Genomic DNA, 21637 nt, shown 5'->3' with positions numbered 1-21637 from the left:
CCGTCTCATTATTAGATCAATTTTCCAAAATACTAGAAAAACTGTTTGTTAAACAACTGGACAACTTTCTAGAAAAATACAGTATATTAAATGATCAACAGTATGGGTTTCGTAGCAATAGGTCTACATCTTTAGCAGTGATGGATTTTATGGAGAGCATAACAACAGCTGTTGACAACAAAGAAAGTGCTACTGGGATATTTATTGATCTGCGAAAAGCGTTCGACACTATTAATCATTCTTTACTTTTACAGAAGTGTCAATACTATGGGATAAGGGGTGTGGTCAATAGTTGGTTACAAAGCTACTTAAATAACAGATTTCAGTATGTACAAATTAATGGCACCGTATCACTTCAAAAAATGTATCTTGTGGCATCCCCCAAGGTTCTGTTTTGGGACCAAAATTATTTATCCTTTATTTTGAATGATATTTGTAACGTATCTAAACTATTGAAGATGGTTATTTTTGCAGATGATACAAAATTATTCTGCTCAGGACAGGACCTAAATCAGTTAATCTTGAATGTAGAAATGGAATTGAATCATTTAAAAAATTGGTTGACCTTAATAAGTTATTTTTAAATGAAAAGAAAAGAAAATTTATGATTTTTGGATCCTGTGAGAAAAATTCTAATGTAACATTGTGTTTGAATGGAACTGAAATAGAACGAGTTCATGAAACTAAGTTTTTAGGGGTAATAATAGATCACCAGATTTGCTGGAAACCACATATACAGTACATCAAGAGTAAATTATCAAAAACCATTGGTATACTCTATAAAACTAAAACTTTTTTGAAAACAAAGTGTCTGCATATATTGTACTCCTCTCTTGTGATGCTGTACTTATCATATTGCTCGGAAATTTGGGGAAATGCTTGCAAAACATATCTAGACCCAATAGTTAAATTACAAAAAAGGGCGATAAGAATAATAAATAACGCTGGATACCGAGAATCGACCAGTCTGCTTTTTATAAAATCCAAACAATTAAAATTTATGGATATAGTTAGGGTAAAATTGATGGAAATTCTGTTTCAAGTTGTGAATAGGAGCCTCCCCATGAGCATTCAATCCCTCTTCAAATTAAGAAGAGGGCATTATAGTTTAAGAGGTTTGCTTCGGTTTGAAACAAGTAAAATAAGAACCAATGTCAAACAAAGATGTGTTTCAGTTGTCGGGGTAAAACTATGGAATGATCTCAGTGATCAATTCAAGTTAATAAGTACTCTGTCAAAATTTAAAAAATCTTTAAAATGGGAAATTATTAATAAATATTAATTGTGAGACTAATTGAATAATTTATGTGTTTCATTAATATAAGTAATGAATTTGTTTAATTGAATAAAGAATATAATTTACATATTGTTATGGAGGAATGTGAGCATAATGGGGAAAAAAAAAAAAAAAAAATTGTTTGAAAGTGTGTTGAGTTGTTTGATGTAATGTACAGGGTGGGCTAAAAAAAAGCATTGCTTCTGCCCAACCCTTTTTTGGTTATAATAATTTTAATCTCGAGAAATGTACAGTTTTTTTTTAATGTGAACAACCAAAATAAAGTTAATTCATTCACACACACACACAAACACACAAAATATTGATGATGAATTCACAAATCAAAATGCTGTCTGTCAGCATGGTAAAGGAAGTGTCCTCTCTGTTTGTTCTCTCATCATGTGTTTGGTCTCTGGTAGCTGCTGTAGTAATCCCTCTCCACAAAAGCTCTGCAGAAACAGCTGTACAGCAGCATCAGTACTCTGCTGATGTTGTTACTCCTACAGAGGAGGATTTACCTGTACAGAGATGCTGCTGCCAGTTCTGACTGGCACTCAGTTAAGAAAAAACAACCAGCATTTAATAGTAGCAACAATACAGTATGGAGGCAGGGGTGAAGCACAAATGCAGAAAAATGAACCAAGAAGAAGCAACCAGAAATATTCATCTTTGGTGAGTAAATCAATGCAAATTTGAATTTGATTTGTCCCACAACTTTCTGACAGATCCTATGACTTTAAATCTCAATATTCAATGAAACAAGTTTTGTTATGTGCACTTTTGTTGCAAATTAGAAACAAATGCTGCAATTTATCTTGATGCCTCAGTAACTTATTGGAGTTCACCATCCTCTTCTTATTTCCACTGGTCGCCTGTCAAAACAGATTAACAGACAGACAAGGTGAAATGCTACAATAGAACACCTGCTTACTTATCTGTGAGTATTTTGCCAGTACAGCAGTTCTGCACATCTGCACAGAGTAGTTTACATGATGAAGTACTCACTGTGATCAGTTAGGAGATACAACTTCAATGGACAAAGTCTCCGCAGCTAGAAAAAGACGACAAAGTAAAATAATTTAATTTGAAATGAACAGTAATAAAGTAAGAAACAGATCTTGACATGAGAGATTAGTTATTGATTACTAATACCTGGTCCTTTTGTCTTTTAAGTACAAACAATGCAAGCGACAGATCCAAATATCACACATTACAGTACAGCAGATGCCAAAAACAAACAATCAAAGGAAAAACTTACTGTTAGCAGTTCTGAACCCTGAAATACAGACAAGAGGTTACATTATTACTCAATGACAGATTAGAAATAAAGATTAATGAAAGGAAACACAAGACTATGTTACATGTATGCATGCATTGTAAGAAGCACCACACATAAAATATATATGAAGTTATGGAACAATAACACTAAGACTGTCACAAGCATGTATGTTAAATCCTATGCTAGTGGAGTAAAAAACTCTTTGTCCCTCACCATTATTGTTCCTTCTCCAGATGAAGACTCCAGCGATGCAGATTGCCAGGAGGAGCAGCAGTCCTGCAATGACTCCAATGACAAGAGCAGTATTGATCCCTGAAGGAGAACCTGGAACCAAAACAGAGCATTCAGACTTTGTCACATAACACTGGATGGATCAGATTATGTCTGTTTTTTCCATTTAATATTTTAAGTATGGAGTCATGTCATGTGAATCAGACAAACAGACAAAGAGAGACACCTAATGTGTTTTAGTGAACCGACCGGCACGTTTGGTTGCCTTCAATATTCTCATGGAGTTAAAAGTCTGATTGGAACACCATACAGTGCATAGAAACATAGGCTGGAACTTGCAACAGATACCATATATAAAATCTTTACAAAAGTTTAATTTAACCTGTTCATTTGGATATATAACACTGACAAAAACTTCTCATGGAAACGTATGATCTCAAAAGAAGCAAAAAAACAGTATCAATATGACTGACAAAAACCAAACTGAACTGGATGACAGAAACTAAAATGACAACAAAACCACAACAAGGAGAGAAACGATGCGATGCAGTTCGGAAATGTGACTCTCCAAAAACAGAAACGTGTGAACATGCCGCCCCCCTCTGCAGCGAGGGAGGCCAGATGTAAAGAGGTGTGAAGGGGGCTGGGACTGGAGGGAGCCGCAAATTTCTGCCTGTAGCTTCTCCACTAAACAACTAACGGTAAGCTGCTGTGTAGACCAAGCTTTCACCTCCTGGGGGGAGACAGCAGGCTGGGGTGTTTATCTAGTGTTTCCACCGATAATTTTGTCTTACAGCGGTCCAGGAGAAAAACACTATAGCAGTTACTACAGGAGTGAGGACTGAGTTTTTATAGAAACACTGTAGGCGCAGTCATTATAGGAAATGACTGAATGATATTAGAAATGCTATATGCGGCGGCAGGGTGCGATTTGTGAGAGGGGGATATTTTTGGAATGCCTGGTGATATTTTACACAAGGAGGTATGAAAATGAAAAACAATTGAAAACAAAACAAGTGCAAACCCCATCATACAAGTCTTATTGTTTCCCCAAAGAATTCTATCCATATGTCCATATATGTCATATATGAGACACACACACAGAGAGAGAGAGAGAGAGAGAGAGAGAGATTAGGAGAATGCCATGAGAATGTGCCTACCTCCAAGCAAGCGTATGTACACTTTCTGAGTCAGTTGAGGTGAGTGATATAGCTAAAAGAGCAGGATAACATGAAAGAGGGAATTTGTGCAACATTTTATTTTGAGCCTTAAGCGCACCATAGTAGCCTATTAGGTCTCAACAGAGTTAAATATTTATAGATGTGTGCATTAACATCCTTTTTCTGCAAGTGTGATTTCTAGTAAGAGTAAAATAGTAATAGTATAGTAGTAGTAAATAGGTTTCCATATTGTCACCATATCTTACAGTAATGTGGGAATAAGAATAATGCACATCAGATCATAAATCAGGACTACTGGTTTGATCAATCAGGCCATTATGGCTCAAAATATATGGCGGTGCCAGTGCATAATGGCTGTGCTTTGGCTTTTTTTTGGCAATTATTATAGAAATGACTGATTGATTATAGAAACACTATAGGTGCCGTTATTATAGAAATTATTGAATGATCATAGAAATCTCATATGTACGTTGCTTTGGTTAAAAGCATCTGCCAAATGGGAAATTAAGTATGTGTGTGTGTGATAAGTTTACAAGCAGCAGCTGTGTGAGCACTGGTGGGATCAGTCTCTGGTGCGACAGAGAGCATAACGTGACGTGCAGCGGTACAGATCGCTTCAGATCAATTTCTATATACTGACCAACTTTTGATTTTGTGGCTTGTGCTGATATTGTGGCGGAGCGCCAAAAATAAACCTGTGACATGGTAAACAAGCCTGCTGCCATTTCTTTGAACAGACAACAAGAAGCACATGCATTCACCTCTGACCTATGACTAGTTCCTGTTTACTACCCCACCCACCCCTCTGAAAAACCATGAAGGTTCAGGGCTTTCAGAAGTTTGTTTTTGGGCGGTTCTCAGAAGCAGTTCTGAAGAAGCATATCCAAGCTTTTACCCCGGTTGGTCTTGATCTCTGCTCGGTCCAGTTTGGTGACGATGTCCTCCTTGACACCAGAGAGCTGAAACACACACTCGTACTTCCCCCAGTCTTCAGGTTTGACTGATGAAACGTTCAGCTGAACGCTCATCTGGAAGGTTCCATCGTGGTTGGGGAGGATCTCTCCCTTGTCCATGAGGTCCTGAAGCTCCTCTCCATCTCTCCTCCAGAACAACATGCCTCTGTCAGGGTAGAAACCTGTAGCGTGGCAGCTGACTGGAGAGGAGGGAGACTTCTGGAGGACAGACACAGAGGGAAGAACTAGAGGGAGAGAGAGAGCGAGAGAGAGAGAAGGATGGAGGGAGAGAGAGAGGGAGAGAGAGAGAGAGAGAGAGAGGTAAGAGAGAGGAGAGAGAGGGAGAGAGAAAAAAGAAAAAGAGAGGGGGAGGGAGAGAGGGGGGGGACAGAAAGACAAAAAGATTTGTGTAAACTCAAAAAACATTAAAACATTACAGTTATATGTACAGTGGGTCTCTATATGTTGGTTCATATTCACTGTAATGTTTCTGTACATTAGAAACAGAACAGGCGGATGAACATTGTTGTGTCCATGAAACTACACTGCATGAGAAAACATAGGCTGGAACTTGCAATAGATACCATATATACAATCTTTTCAAAAGTTTAATTTAATCTGTTCATTTGGATATATAAAACTGACAAAAACTTCTCATGGAAACTTCTGATCTCAAAAGAAACAAAAAAAATATGAATATGACTGACAAAAACCAAACTGAACTGGATGACAGAAACTAAAATGACAAGAAAATCACAACAAGGAGAGAAATGGTCCAGTACAACAAAAAAAAAAAAATGTATTCATAGCTACTCTACTAGAGGGAGCTCCACAGATTTTGTTCCTCCCAGATTTAAGACTAACCTGGGAAAGGAAACTTTTTTTTATATCAGCAGTAAATTTGTGGAATAGACTGCCAAGTAACATTGAGACAATTAAAGGTCTAGGAGGTTTCAAATGTGCGCTCAAGAAATGGCTCACAGGCCAATAGGATTATTTTTTGATTGATAATCGGTATTTGTTGTATTTTTAAAATATATGTATTGCTGTATTTACATATAATTGATGTTGAACAAGAACGGCACTCAGTGTTTGAGTGTCTTTTTCTTTGCAGGGCTGTAATTTTATGAAATTGTCAAATAAATGAATTCATTCATGCACTGCAAGTCAGGTGTCAGAAGTAAACTAAATGTGTCTCTCCTCCTCCATCACCTCTGATCCCAGTCTTACCCCGGTTGTTGGTCTTGATCTCTGCTCGGTCCAGTTTGGTGACGATGTCCTCCTTGACACCAGAGAGCTGAAACACACACTCGTACTTCCCCCAGTCTTCAGGTTTGACTGATGAAACGCTCAGCTGAACGCTCATCTGGAAGGTTCCATCTTGGTTGGGGAGGATCTCTCCCTGGTCCATGTGGTCCTGAAGCTCCTCTCCATCTCTCCTCCAGAACAACATGCCTCTGGCAGGGTAGAAACCTGTAGCGTGGCAACTGATTGGAGATGAGGGAGACTTCTGAAGGAGAGACACAGAGGGAAGCACTGGAGAGAGAGAGAGAGAGAGAGAGAGAGAGAGAGAGAGAGAGAGAGAGAGAGAGAGAGAGAGAGAGAGAGAGAGAGAGAGAGAGAGAGAGAGAGAGAGAGAGAGAGAGAGAGAGAGAGAGAGAGAGAGAAGGATGGAGGGAGAGAGAGAGGGAGAGAGAGAGAGGTAAAGAAAGGTAGAGAGGGAGAGAGAGAAAAAAGAAAAAGAGGGGGGAGGGAGAGAGAGGGGGGGACAGAAAGACAAAAAGATTTCTGTAAACTCAAAAAACATTAAATCATTACAGTTAAATGTACAGTGGGTCTCTATATGTTGGTTCATATTCACTGTAATGTTTCTGTACATTAGAAACAGAACAGGAAGATGAACATTGTTGTGTCCATGAAACTACACTGCATGAGAAAACATAGGCTGGAACTTGCAATAGATACCATATATACAATCTTTTCAAAAGTTTTATTTAATCTGTTCATTTGGATATATAAAACTGACAAAAACTTCTCATAGAAACTTCTGATCTCAAAAGAAACAAAAAAAATATGAATATGACTGACAAAAACCAAACTGAACTGGATGACAGAAACTAAAATGACAAGAAAACCACAACAAGGAGAGAAATGGTCCAGTACAACAACAAAAAAATGTATTCATAGCTACTCTACTAGAGGGAGCTCCACAGATTTTGTTCCTCCCAGATTTAAGACTAACCTGGGAAAGGAAACTTTTTTTATATCAGCAGTAAGTTTGTGGAATAGATTGCCAAGTAACATTGAGACAATTAAAGGTCTAGGAGGTTTCAAATGTGCGCTCAAGAAATGGCTCACAGGCCAATAGGATTAGTTTTTGTTTGATAATCGGTATTTGTTGTATTTTTAAAATGAATGTATTGCTGTATTTACATATAATTGATGTTGAACAAGAACGGCACTCAGTGTTTGAGTGTCTTTTTCTTTGCAGGGCTGTAATTTTATGAAATTGTCAAATAAATGAATTCATTCATGCACTGCAAGTCAGGTGTCAGAAGTAAACTAAATGTGTCTCTCCTCCTCCATCACCTCTGATCCCAGTCTTACCCCGGTTGTTGGTCTTGATCACTGGTGGGTCCAGTTTGGTGACGATGTCCTCCTTGACACCAGAGAGCTGGAACACACACTCGTACTTCCCCCAGTCTTCAGGTTTGACTGATGAAACGTTCAGCTGAACGCTCATCTGGAAGGTTCCATCGTGGTTGGGGAGGATCTCTCCCTGGTCCATGAGGTCCTGAAGCTCCTCTCCATCTCTCCTCCAGAACAACATGCCTCTGTCAGGGTAGAAACCTGTAGCGTGGCAGCTGACTGGAGAGGAGGGAGACTTCTGGAGGAGAGACACCGAGGGAAGAACTGGAGAGAGAGAGAGAGAGAGAGAGAGAAGGATGGAGGGAGAGAGAGAGGGAGAGAGAGGGGGATAGAGAGAGAGAGAGAGAGAGAGAGAGAGGAAAGAAAGGTAGAGAGGGAGAGAGAGAAAAAAGAAAAAGAGAGAGGGGGGAGGGAGAGAGAGGGGGGACAGAAAGACAAAAAGATTTGTGTCAACTCAAAAAACATTAAAACATTACAGTTATATGTACAGTGGGTCTCTATATGTTGGTTCATATTCACTGTAATGTTTCTGTACATTAGAAACAGAACACGCAGATGAACATTGTTGTGTCCATGAAGCTACACTGCATGAGAAAACATAGGCTTGAACTTGCAATAGATACCATATATACAATCTTTTCAAAAGTTTAATTTAATCTGTTCATTTGGATATATAAAACTGACAAAAACTTCTCATGGAAACTTCTGATCTCAAAAGAAACAAAAAAAATATCAATATGACTGACAAAAACCAAACTGAACTGGATGACAGAAAACTAAAATGACAAGAAAACCACAACAAGGAGAGAGAAACGGTCCAGTACAACAAAAACAAAATGTATTCATAGCTACTCTACTAGAGGGAGCTCCACAGATTTTGTTCCTCCCAGATTTAAGCCTAACCTGGGAAAGGAAACTTTTATATATCAGCAGTAAGTTTGTGGAATGCAAACGTGGGACAAATAGTTCTTACTGTATGCTAATCTAGCTTTGTCATTATCCCACTTGTGTTTGGTGATGACAGCCTGTGGTACCGGAGCGATCCATGTCAGTGTCCTCAGGTCAAATGCTATGAAGTCTTCTCCATCATAACCAAACTGATCAAAACCATTAACATCTCCAGTCTCATCATCCCATGCACAGCCAAACATCCTCTGGTAGGTGTGGACACCTGAGAGAGAGACAGAGACAGGGACTGAAGTAAACCAGAGTGAGATCCTAGCACAGTCAACTATCAGTGGTTGATATCACATCTTTACCACAGAGACACACTGATCCACAGACACCAAAACAGAGGATCTACACCTACTGCTGTTACTGGCTGGATGGAAGCCGCTCACAGCCAAACATAATGTGGACAGTGTGGACGGCTCAGAGAGAGACAGAGAGGCAGAGACTGCTGTAAAACAGAGTGAGATCCTAACACAGTCAGTATCCTCTCTTTACCACAGAGACCAACAGACAGTTTATCTACACTGTTGAAGGTAGGGGCTTCATGTGAGCTGAAGGAACACACACACACACACACACACACACACACACACACACACACACACTGAGGTGGAGTCCTGACTAGCAGACACACATTGAACCTGGTCCTGGAGTTAACATCACATCCACTGAAACCCTGCAGCCAGTGGATCAGTCCCACAATATCCTCTTCCTAGGAGAAACTACAGAAGCTCACTAGACTGTCCTGAGGCTGGTCTAGAAGCTTCCACTGAAGGAGAGTTTCAGCCTAGGATTAGTCACTAGGCTAGACCTGGTCAGCCAAGACCAGAGCCGGGCGGTCCTATACACTCACTACGCAAGTTGCATAGGGCCCCGCAAATTACGCAACGGCCTCGCCTCCCCCTCGTGTCAAAGCGTGTGTCAATGTTTACAACTTCGATGAGAGGATGAAGCAGAACTATCCTTCTGGTCACGAAAAGAGGAAAAAAAAACCTCATGAGAGTGAATTGCGGGAACAGCAATCAGGTAAACTTGTGTTCTCTCCTCTCCAAGTTTGATGTCGGCAAATAACAGTAATGTTAAGTTGATGTGCTAGCTTGCAGTGCATCTCTCTCTAGTCTGTCTTGCTAACCTGGCTGGGCAGTGCATCTCTTATGTTTTATTACGTTTGATAAACGCCAACGGGCAGCGGTGTTTATGGACTGCAGCTCAGAAAAAATAACTGCGTCGCGCGTGAACATGCGTTGATATGCACGTGCATAGGAGGGTTGTAGTGGGAGCACTGGGGTGTCAGGTGTGACTGTGGCAAATGGTTTACATTGCTCATGGGTCAGGTAGGAGGGCCCCTTAGCAGAATTTTGTTTTGACCTCCCTGGGGGGGAGGTCAGGACCAGCTCTGGCCAGGACAGTGAGTCTGTTCAGTAGTGTGTTACTACAACTGGTCAGAATAAGGCAGAGACCAGCAGGACCATTATGGAGACTGGGAGGCAGTCTGTCTGTCCTGATTGGTCCATCCATCCATCAATCATTCCATACAACCAACAACTATTTCCACCTGCAGATGTTGGCTTGGTGCCGCCGACTGGGACGGACCAACACACTATGGTCAGCAGAGTTATTATCATCTAATGTGTTTCTAGTGCCGGAGATTTATTATGGGATGGACCAACACATTGTGTTCAGTAGAGTTATTATCATCTAATGTGTTTCTACTGCTGGAGATTTATTATGGGATGGACCAACACACTGTGGTCAGTAGAGTTATTATCATCTGATGTGTTTCTACTGCTGGAGATTTATTATGGGATGGACCAACACACTGTGGTCAGTACAGTAGAGTTAATGTAATCTAATCTGTAGTTCTACTATATATTTATTATGGGATGGACACAGTAGAGTTGGGTGTTAACCCTGTGACCTGGATGAGAAATTTTACATCTTGTCCTGTCAGCAGGTTTATTAAAACATACTGCTAACTGTCATATGGGACCCAGCAGAAGCACCCTGTGTCCAGTTTACAGGCCTGCTCCGTAGTTTGAGAAACCAGGCAGTAATGTTATTCTATCAGCTGTGTGTTGTGAAACTGTTGTGATAAACAGGTTTCTACAGTAGAGTTATTATGGAGCGACTCACTGTGGGCAGTTCAGTAGCGTTATTATTAGCGTTTTTTATATTATAAATTATTTTAATCTAATCTAGTGAAGATAAACTGTTAAAAGTCTCTGTTGGTTATTATGGGATGGACAGAAACACTGTAGCAGTACAGCAGACTAGCATCCAGTCGGCGTATCTGTGTGTGTGTGTGTGTGTGTGTGTGTGTGTGTGTATGATGGAAGCTACATCTCTCTGTGACTTTTAAACAAACCAGGAAGAAATACATTTCAGCAGAATAAAGTGAAACATAAACAAACCTCCAGTTTGGCTGAAGCGCTGCTTCACAGTCTCAAGTTCGGCTTTGAGGAACTGCTGGTCACCCACACAGATCCCAGTTTGTGTCTCCCAGTACTGTGGATCATCTGCTATGACTTTGTTCATCCAGTCCTGTTTGGGTTCTGCTCTCTTGGTGTTGCTGTCACAGTGACTGATCTGAACTTCATCAACCAACCCAACAGACACAAACTCTGGGAAGTTTGGGACTCCAGAGGATGCAGTGAAGAAATACTTCAGGGAGTGAGTCACTGTGGGACAAACAGTTAACGTAAGAAACTCAGGTTTTCATTTACATTTTTTAAAATAAATCTTTATAACAACAATGTATGATTGGTTGAAAATTCCCTAAGCACAGCAGAGAATTTACATTTCTGTTTGATGACTATGGGACAAATATATAAATAAAGCAACAGTGTCTTGAGTAATGTACAGACAGTTTTCATTCATTTTGTAAAGGCTTGGTATTCATTAACACTGAATCAAAAGGGATTTATAATTTGCCAGAAATTGAAGGTTATTTCACTCCAAAACACTGTCAAACATATACATTTTTGGAAAATTTTACGACCTGGAATTCATGAGTCATTATTGTCAACACATCATGCTATTTTGACAACTGTTATTTAATTAAAATATTTAATCATATTAAATACATCATGTCAATAAGTATCAGTATAGAAGGAAAGTTGACAAAGCTGAAATTAATATCTATAATAACAAAATAGTCTAAATATGATGTTGGTAAGTGGACACATTGTCAGATGAAATATGAATGATGTGAGAATCAGGCTGTAGTAGATAATACATATATTTACATCCATTCTCCTTTTAACTTAGCAATATTAGGAAGGTTAAAACAAACTTATTCACGGCTTAACCAACACTAAACTCAACAAAGCCGGATGTGAATATACTGCAGCTTAATGTGACATCAGCCTACACAGGAACTAAATCAAATTTCAGTTATAACAACTTCATGTTCAAAGGAAAGATTTTAAATGTGATCTTACCTGGAGATGCAACATGACAGAAGAGCAGCAACAAAATAAACTCCTTCATCTTGTTTTGATAAATAAGTAGACTACAGTTTAAAGTAATGAATAAATCTTCCGCTGGTTGAAACATCCCCTCAGGTCCGCAGACAGTTACAGTGTGTCTCAATTCAGGGGCTGCATCCTTCTTCTTCCAATTCCAGCCAATAGAAATTCAGAAAAGATTGTTACATCATACTAGGCAGAATTGAAGCGCTGCGGTTGTTATTTGAAAGTGAAACTATAGGCTAGGGAGAGAAGACAATGCATTACTTCACACACGACAGATTTCACAGATTTTTTGTCTCTCAGTCACACTGAATTTGTTTTTAGCTCGATCTATCATATCTTATTTGACAATTAATGCCAAGAAATGACAAAGATTGTAGGTAGCTCTTCTTTAGGCTGTTTTCATATCAAATATTACTTTTACTTAATGGAAAAACTGAAAATTTGCAGTGGTGGTGTCTTCTTTAGTGGTGACTTGCCCTACATAAAAATTACAACCAATAAAACCATCATGAATTTCCTGCCCCTCCCATCAACTGAAACCACCCAGCCAAGTTTCTGAAATAACAGATGACTGCAAAAAGCAACTCTGATGCCTCTTCATCCCACTGAAGACTTGTTCCGTCTTTGAAGCCTCCAACGTGGTTCGGACATTCCTCGCACCAAGGTGAACCTCGGTTTTTGCAGAGAAATAAGCAGTGGAACTGCTCTTAATTAGGTTTTCAGAAACATTTTATTCATTCAACAATGTATAGTTGAACAAGGGGAACCATACTCCTTAACCTACTTCATAATCTCCCCCTACACACACACACAAGATATTGTTCATGAACTGACAAACCAAAATGCTGTGTCTGTCAGCATGGTAAAGGAAGTGTCCTCTCTGTTTGTTCTCTCATCATGTGTTTGGTCTCTGGTAGCTGCTGTAGTAATCCCTCTCCACAAAAGCTCTACAGAAACAGCTGTACAGCAGCATCAGTACTCTGCTGATGTTGTTACTCCTACAGAGGAGGATTTACCTGTACAGTGATGCTGCTGCCAGTTCTGACTGGCACTCAGTTAAGAAAAAAAACAACCTGCATTTAATAGTAGCAACAATACAGTGAAGCACAAATGCAGAAAATGAACTGAGTATTATGAACTGAATATTTTTCTTTGCTGAGTAAATAAACGCAAATTTGTCCAATTTGCTTTGTCCCACAACTTTCTGACAGATTCCATGACTTGAATCTCAATATTCACAATAAAACAAGTTTTGTTAATGTGCACTTTGTTGCAAATTAGAAACAACTGCTGCAATTATCTTGATGCCGCTGTAATTTATTGGAGTTCACCGTCCTCTTCTTATCGAAGGCGGGACCGCTCAGGTCGACGACGCAGCTGGAGGGCAGGGAATGCAGCTGACACCAGAAGATTAGGCTGCGGGTCGGGGGCAGGCTGCGAGATCAGCTTCCAGTGACAGGAGTACAGGACCGGAGTCTGGCGGCAGGAGTGCCGGACCGGAAGCCAGAGACTGGAAAGCACTACTGGAGGCCGGAGACTGGAGTACACGATCGGAGGACAGAGACTGGAGTGCAGGACCGGACACTGGAGGCTGGAGTGCAGGACCGGAGTCCGGCGGCTAGAGTGCAGGATCGGAAACTGGAGGCTGGAGCGCAGGACTGGAGTCCGGTGGCTGGAGACGGCTGTCTGAGGCGGCCGACGCGGAATGGCAGGGCGTCGGCAGATGCGGCCGACGACTGGGGATCTGGCTGAAGAGCAGGCTGTGTCAACTGGGAGCCTGGCAGGCGAGCCGGTGAAGGCAGGGAAACAGGGATTTGCTAACACACAGCCCCAGGAAACTGCAGCAGAACAGGAACTGAAGTTTGCAACTCAGGAACAGAAGGCTTCTGCAGTACAGGAACAGAAGGCTTTTGCAGCTCAGGAACAGGAGATTGCCGCAGCCCAACAGGAACAGGAACAGGAGATTGCCGCGGCCCGACAGGAACAAGAGATTGCCGTGGCCCAACAGGAACAGGAACAGGAGATTGCCGCAGCGCAGTGACAGGAACTGACTGGACCTCAGTCGTGGCGTTGGGCAGCGGAGACTCTGTGACGCTGGACTGCTCAGAGAGTCAGTGGCGTCGGGAGCCACGGGGACCTTGGTGCCTCCATGGTTCCCCGGGAAGAAGGAAAGGCGAGTCCCCTCAAAGGGCGACCGCTGGGCGTCAGGGCGGCTCCCCAGATGATCCGAGGTAGAAACCAGGGGTTCCGGGAATGCCGGGTCAGGAGAGGCAGGTTTTAGGCTCAGGCTGGTGGCTAGCAGGCTGGAGGCTAGCAAACCGGGAGACAGGCTGGTGGCTAGCAGGACCAAAACTAGCAGACTGGGACTTGGGCTGGTACCTCGGCTGCTGCTGGGGCTTGGGCTGGTAGCTAGGCTGCTGGCTAGCTGACAAGGCTGCTTGCCGGGCAATGTATGCAAACAGGGTCATGGTCTCTAACCCAGTTGCAGAGGGAGGGGATGTGTCTGCTGGGTTCATGTCAGGCCCGATCATACTGTCACGAATCTAGGCTGAACCCAAATGCAGAACACACAGACAGGAGGCAGAGAGTAAATACAAGGACAGTTTATTAACGTGGCTGGAAGTGGTAAACCTGGAGCAGGTGAGTCGTGAAGCTGGGCCAAGGCAGGACAGGGAAAGTGCAGAGAGTCAGGCTGAGCAGGTTCCAGATAGCGGGGATCCAATGAGGGAGACAGACCTGGCAGGAAGACTGGAGTCTGGCTGAGGACTTGGCATGACAAAGCGTATGATCCGGCGGAGAGTGGATGGCAGACTGGGGTTTATCAAGTGTGGGCTGAAGGGAAGCAGATGAGCAGACGGTGACGAGTGATAGGATTCAGTTGTGCAGGATGAGCTGAGCTGGGAGCCAGGAGAACAGGGAAGGGAGACCACGCCCACACACACACAAAGCATGGACAGGGAAAGAGACAGGGTGCATCCCAAGTCTCTTATTTGATATTTCCTCGATCCTCGATCCTCGATCCTCGCTTGAACCGGAAGTCGTTCTGGTCCGTCATTTTGTAGGTCGTCCCAAAGCTCTTATTTCTGCTCCGAGGAGGGAGGAGGGATCTCTGAGGAGCCATGAGCGAGGAGACACGAGAGCAGCTTTCCCGGAAGACTTTCAGCTGAACGCCATGACGTCAATTCCCCGCCCCTACATCTGGCAAATTTGAACGAGATGGCAGAGAAACAGTACAAGTGTAAATGCCTGTTATTTTATGCTTTTTGATATATAACGTTAATGCAAGAACATGGGGAACCTAAATTAGGTTTATTTAATCCACAACCCGTTTTGTCATGCAGAAACGGACGTCGCTTCACATGACGCTTCAGAGGAAAGGACATCTCATTTCTCTAAAAACATATTTCCTTGTTTCCTCTCTCCTCACGTGGAAAAGACGCAAGTGAGGGAAGAGACTTGGGGTGCACCCACAGACAGGAGAGCACTAGGAACACAGGAAAGGGGAAACACAAGTACTCACTGTGATCAGGTAGGAGATGCAGCTTCGGCAGATTAAGTCTCCAAAACTACAAAAAGACAACAAAGTAAAAAACTAAAAATTGAAATGAACAGCAATATTATAAGAAACAGAACTGTACATGAGAGATTAGTGCTTGATTACTAATGCCTGGCCGTCTGCCTTGTCTTTTAAGTACAAACCATGGAAGCAACAGATATTACACATTACAGTACATGCCAAAATGTTAGCAGGTCTGAAACCTGAAATACAGACAAGAGGTTACATTACTCTGACAGATTAGGATTTAAGATTCATGAAAGGAAACAAAGAGAAAATTAAGTTACATATATGCATTACTATTACTATATATGTCAACTAAATGTTTCTGTTAACTATATAACTATATATTAAGTTAAGGAACAATAACATTAAGACAGGCACAAGAATGTATGTTAAAATCCAACAGTGGAGTACAAATGGCTTTATGATAAGTAAAAAAAAAAACTCTTCGTCCCTCACCATTATTGTTCATTCTCCAGATGAAGACTGAGACTCCAGCGATGCAGATTGCCAGGAGGAGCAGCAGTCCTGCTACAACTCTAATGACAAGAGCAGTATTGATCCCTGAAGGAGAACCTGGAACCAAAACAGAGCATTCAGACTTTGTCACATAACACTGGATGGATCAGATTATGTTTTTGTTCCACTTCAGTATTTTAAGTATAGAGATGAGGTCATGTGAATCAGACAAACAATAGAGACACCTAATGTGTTTTAGTGAACTGACCGGCACGATTGGTTGCCTTCAATATTCTCATGGAGTCAAAAACTGTCTGGTTGCCCAAATGGTGGTATGGTAAACAAGACTCAGCCCAAATTTACCCCGAAGGAGGAACGAACTATGGAGCTATCAGGGAACACCATGCAGTACATAAAAACTACACTGCATGAGAAAACATAGGCTGGAACTTGCAATAGATGCCATATATACAATTTTTTTTAAAAGTTTAATCTGTTCATTTGGATATATAAAACTGACAAAAAACTTCTCATGGAAACTTCTGACCTCAAAAGAAACAAAAACAATATCAATATGACTGAGAAAAAAGAAAACTGAACGACAGAAACTAAAATGAACAAACCACAACAACAAAAACAAAATGTATTCATAGCTACTCTACTAGAGGGAGCTCCACAGATTTTGTTCCTCCCAGATTTAAGACTAACCTGGGAAAGGAAACTTTTTTTATATGCAGCAGTAAGTTTGTGGAATAGGTTTCCAAGTAATATTAAGACAATTAAAGGTCTAGGAGGTTTCAAATGTGCGCTCAAGAAATGTCTCAGAGGCCAATAGGATTATTTTTTGTTTCAAATGAACAGCAATATTATAAGAAACAGAACTGTTCATGAGAGATTAGTGATTGATTACTAATGCCTGGCCTTTTGCCTTGTCTTTTAAGTACAATCCATGGAAGCAACATATATTGCACATTACAGTACATGCCAAAAAAAAAAAGTTTTATTTTTGAAGGAAGAAAACTTACTATTAGCAGGTCTGAACCCTGGAAAACAGACAAGAGGTTACATTACTCTGACAGATTAGGATTTAAGAAAATTAAGTTACATATATGCATTACTATTACTATATGTGTCAACTAAATGTTTCTGTTAAGATAATATTTAAATTTTATGGACATTGCAGCATGACCAGAAGCACCACACATTAACTATATATTAAGTTAAGGAACAATAACATTAAGACAGGCACAAGAATGTATGCTAAAATCCAACAGTGGAGTACAAATGGCTTCAAGATGAGTAAAAAAAACTCCTTGTCCCTCACCATTATTGTTCCTTCTCCAGATGAAGACTCCAGCGATGCAGATTGCCAGGAGGAGCAGCAGTCCTGCACTGACTCCAATGACAAGAGCAATATTGATCCCTGAAGGAGAACATGGAACCAAAACAGAGCATTCAGACTTTGTCACATAACATTGGATGGATCAGATTATTTGTTCCACTATTTTAAGTATAGAGAGGAGGTCATGTGAATCAGACAAACAAGAGAGACACCTAATGTGTTTTAATGAACTGACCGGCATGTTTGGTTGCCTTCAATATTCTCATGGAGTTAAAAACTGTCTGTCTGGTTTCCTAAATGGTGGGATGGTAAACAAGACTCAGCCCAAATTTACCCCCAAGGAGGAGTAAACTATGGAGCTATCTGGGAACACCATACAGTACATAGAAATTACACTGCATGAGTAAAAAGACTGGATGTTTTAATAGATACCATATATACAGTTGTTTTAAAAGTTTAATCTGTTCATTTGAATATATAAAACTGATAAAAAAAAAAAAAAAATGAAAAAAACTGAACTGGATCACAGAAACTAAAATGACAACAAAACCACAACAAGCAGAGAAACGGTCCAGTACAGAACAACAAAAAGAAAACACATTAATTACAAGTCAGTTAAACTAAATGTGTCTCTCCACCTCCATCAGCTCTGATCCCAGTCTTACCTGGGTTGTTGGTCTTGATCACTGCTGGGTCCAGTTTGGTGACGATGTCTTTCTTGACACCAGAGAGCTGAAACACACACTCGTACTTCCCCCAGTCTTCAGGTTTGACTGATGAAACGTCCAGCTGAACGCTCGTCTGGAAGGTTCCATCGTGGTTGGGGAAACTCTCTCCCTGGTCCATGAGGTCCTGAACCTCCTCTCCATCTCTAGTCCAGAACAACATGCCTTTGTCAGGGTAGAAACCTGTAGCGTGGCAGCTGACTGGAGAGGAGGGAGACTTCTGGAGGAGAGACACCAACGGAAGAACTGGAGAGAGAAAGAGAGGGAGAGAGGGGAGAAAGAGAGAGAGAGAGAGAGAGGAAGGGGGGTGGGGAGAGAGAGAGAGAAATAGACAAAGACAGAAACAGGTGGGAGTGAGGGGGCAGGGATAGAGGGAGATAGACAGAATGATGTGTGTAAACTCAAAAATCATTACAGTTACATGTACAGTGGGTCTCTATATGTTGGTTCATATTCACTGTAATGTTACTGTACATTAGAAACAGAAGAGACAGATAAACATTGTTGTTGTGTTCATAACTCTACCTGTTCTCTGCAGAGTGCTCTTCCCATAGTCCAAATACTTCTTCAGCCGATCAATGCACTCCTTGGTGTAGAAGTTCTGTAAGTATGCTAATCTAGCTTTGTCATTATCCCACTTGTGTTTGGTAATGACAGCTTGTGGTGTTGAAGCGATCCATGTCCATGTCTTCATAACCAATACTATGAAGTCTTCTCCATCATAACCATACTGCTTAAGACCATTAACATCTCCAGTCTCATCATCCCATTCACAGCCATACATCTTCTGGTAAATGTGGACACCTGAAAGAGAGAGAGAGAGAGAGAGAGAGAGAGAGAGAGAGAGTGAGATCCTAGCACAGTCAACTATCAGTGGTTGATATCACATCTTTACCACAGAGACACACTGATCCACAGACACCAAAACAGAGGATCTACACCTACTGCTGTTACTGGCTGGATGGAAGCCGCTCACAGCCAAACATAATGTGGACAGTGTGGACGGCTCAGAGAGAGACAGAGAGGCAGAGACTGCTGTAAAACAGAGTGAGATCCTAACACAGTCAGTATCCTCTCTTTACCACAGAGACCAACAGACAGTTTATCTACACTGTTGAAGGTAGTGGCTTCACGTGAGCTGCAGGAGCACACACACACACACACACACACACTGAGGTGGAGTCCTGACTAGCAGACACACACTGGACCTGGTCCTGGAGTTAACATCACATCCACTGAAACCCTGCAGCCAGTGGATCCGTCCCACAATATCCTCTTCCTAGGAGAAACTACAGAAGCTCACTAGACTGTCCTGAGGCTGGTCTAGAAGCTTCCACTGAAGGAGAGTTTCAGCCTAGGATTAGTCACTAGGCTAGACCTGGTCAGCCAGGACAGTGAGTCTGTTCAGTAGTGTGTTACTACAACTGGTCAGAATAAGGCAGAGACCAGCAGGACCATTATGGAGACTGGGAGGCAGTCTGTCTGTCCTGATTGGTCCATCCATCCATCAATCATTCCATACAACCAACAACTATTTCCACCTGCAGATGTTGGCTTGGTGCCTCCTACTGGGACGGACCAACACACTGTGGTCAGCAGAGTTATTATCATCTAATGTGTTTCTACTGCTGGAGATTTATTATGGGATGGACCAACACACTGTGGTCAGCACAGCAGAGTTAATGTAATCTAACCTATAGTTCTACTATATATTTATTATGGGATGGACACAGTAGAGTTGGTTATTAACCTTTTTCAACCTGTGACCTGGATGAGAAATTTAACATCTTGTCCTGTCAGCAGGTTTATTAAAACATACTGCTAACTGTCATATGGGACCCAGCAGAAGCAGCCTGTGTCCAGTTTACAGTCCTGCTCCGTAGTTTGAGAAACCAGGCAGTAATGTTATTCTATCAGCTGTGTGTTGTGAAACTGTTGTGATAAACAGGTTTCTACTGTAGAGTTATTATGGAGCAACTTACTGTGGGCAGGTAGAGTTATTCTAATCTAATCTAGTGGAGATAAACTGTTAATAATCTCTGTTGGTTATTATGGGATGGACAGAAACGCTGTATCAGTACAGCAGATTAGCATCCAGTCAGCGTATCTGTGTGTGTGTGTGTGTGTATGTGTGTTTATGATGGAAGCTACATGTGTGTTTCCGTAAGAGAGAGGGGGTGTGTGTTTGTGTGTGTGTGTGAGAGAAAGAGAGAAATAGTGAGAGAGAGAGACAGAGAGAGAGTGTGTGTGTGTATGATGGAAGCTACATCTCTCTGTTACTTTACAGCAAACCAGGATGAAAAACATTTCAGCAGAATAAAGTGAAACCTAAACAAACCTCCAGTTTGGTTGAAGCGCTGCGTCAGAGTCTCAAGTTCGGCTTTGTGGACCAGCTGGAAGCCCACACATCTCGCAGTGTACCACTCCAAGTGCTGTGGATCATCTGCTATGAGTTTGCTCATCCAGTCCTGTTTGGGTTCTACTTTCTTGATGTTGCTGTCATAGTGAACCATCTGAACTTCATCAACCGACGCATCAGCCACAAACTCTGGGAAGTTTGAGACTCCAGAGGATGCAGTGAAGAAATACTTCAGGGAGTGAGTCACTGTGGGACAAACAGTTAAAATAAGGAACTCAGGTTTTGAGTTACACTTTTTTAAAGAAATCTTTATAACAACAATGTATGATCGGTTGAAAATTCCCTGAGCACAGCAGAGAATTTACGTTTCTGTTTAATGACTATGGGAAAAATAAATAAATACAGCAACATTGTCTTGAGTAATGTACAGACAGTTTTCATTCATTTTGTAAAGGCTTGGTATTCATTTACACAGAATCAAAAGGGATTTATAATTTGCCAGAAATTTAAGGTTATTTCACTCCAAAACGCTGTCAAATATATCAATTTGCTGAAAATTTTACGACCTGGAATTCATGAGTCATTATTGTCAACACATCATGCTATTTTGACAACTGTTATTTAATTAAAATATTTCATCATATTAAATACATCATGTCCATAAGTATCAGTATAGAAGGAAAGTTGACAAAGCTGACATTAATATCTATAATCACAAAACAGTCTCAATATGCTGTTGGTAAGTGGACACATTGTCAGATGAAATCTATTAAAGAATCAACAGGCTATAGTAAACATATATTTACATCCATTCTCCATTTAACTTAGCAATATTAGGAAGATTAAAACAAACTTATTCACGGCTTAACCAACACTAAACTGAACAAAGCCGGATGTGAATATACTGCAGTTTAATGTGACATCAGCCTACGCAGTAACTAAATCAAATTTCAGTTATAACAACTTCATGTTCAAAGGAAAGATTTTAAATGTGATCTTACCTGGAGATGCAACATGACAGAAGAGCAGCAACAAAATAAACTCCTTCATCTTGTTTTGATAAAGAAGTAGACTACAGTTTAAAGTAATGAACAAATCTTCCGCTGGTTGAAACTTTCCCTCCGGTCTGCAGATCGTTACACAGTCAGCCTCACGGTCAAGAGTCCAATTCCAGCCAATAGAAATTCAGAAAAGACTGTT

At 41.2% G+C, this 21637-nt stretch overlaps 2 protein-coding genes across 4 annotated transcripts; both read right to left on the bottom strand.

Annotated features, from left to right (window-relative positions):
* Positions 1-1407: 1407 nt before the first annotated feature.
* LOC139655145 (uncharacterized) lies at positions 1408-12083 on the bottom strand. Its single transcript, XM_071532464.1, has 10 exons — positions 11961-12083; positions 10932-11198; positions 8543-8740; positions 7528-7833; positions 6151-6456; positions 4863-5165; positions 2769-2879; positions 2535-2552; positions 2282-2327; positions 1408-2148 (listed from the first exon to the last, which is right to left on the bottom strand). The coding sequence occupies exons 1-9, from the start codon at positions 12073-12075 to the stop codon at positions 2287-2289; spliced, it is 1665 nt and encodes a 554-aa protein (XP_071388565.1). The 5' UTR covers positions 12076-12083; the 3' UTR covers positions 1408-2148; positions 2282-2286.
* A 2277-nt stretch (positions 12084-14360) lies between these two features.
* LOC139655146 (major histocompatibility complex class I-related gene protein-like) lies at positions 14361-21558 on the bottom strand. Of its 3 annotated transcripts, XM_071532465.1 has the most exons (9): positions 21439-21558; positions 20417-20683; positions 18604-18882; positions 18019-18324; positions 17336-17434; positions 17037-17054; positions 16012-16128; positions 15514-15559; positions 14361-15191 (listed from the first exon to the last, which is right to left on the bottom strand). In XM_071532465.1, exons 1-8 carry the CDS (start codon positions 21485-21487, stop codon positions 15546-15548), a joined length of 1149 nt encoding a protein of 382 aa, XP_071388566.1. In that variant the 5' UTR covers positions 21488-21558; the 3' UTR covers positions 14361-15191; positions 15514-15545. The 3 variants fall into 3 exon arrangements, with proteins under 3 accessions (XP_071388566.1, XP_071388568.1, XP_071388567.1); XM_071532467.1 differs by lacking the exons at positions 16012-16128; positions 17037-17054; XM_071532466.1 differs by lacking the exons at positions 17037-17054; positions 17336-17434 and having other exon boundaries at positions 16012-16116.
* Between the last annotated feature and the right edge of the window lie 79 nt (positions 21559-21637).

This window comes from Centroberyx affinis, unplaced genomic scaffold (assembly GCF_046629955.1).
Source record: "Centroberyx affinis isolate AG114_WGS23_722 - 3 ecotype Tasmania unplaced genomic scaffold, CSIRO-AGI_Caff_v1 ptg002192l_1, whole genome shotgun sequence".
Lineage (NCBI taxonomy): Eukaryota > Metazoa > Chordata > Actinopteri > Beryciformes > Berycidae > Centroberyx > Centroberyx affinis.
This window is presented reverse-complemented; position numbering and strand designations above follow the sequence as displayed.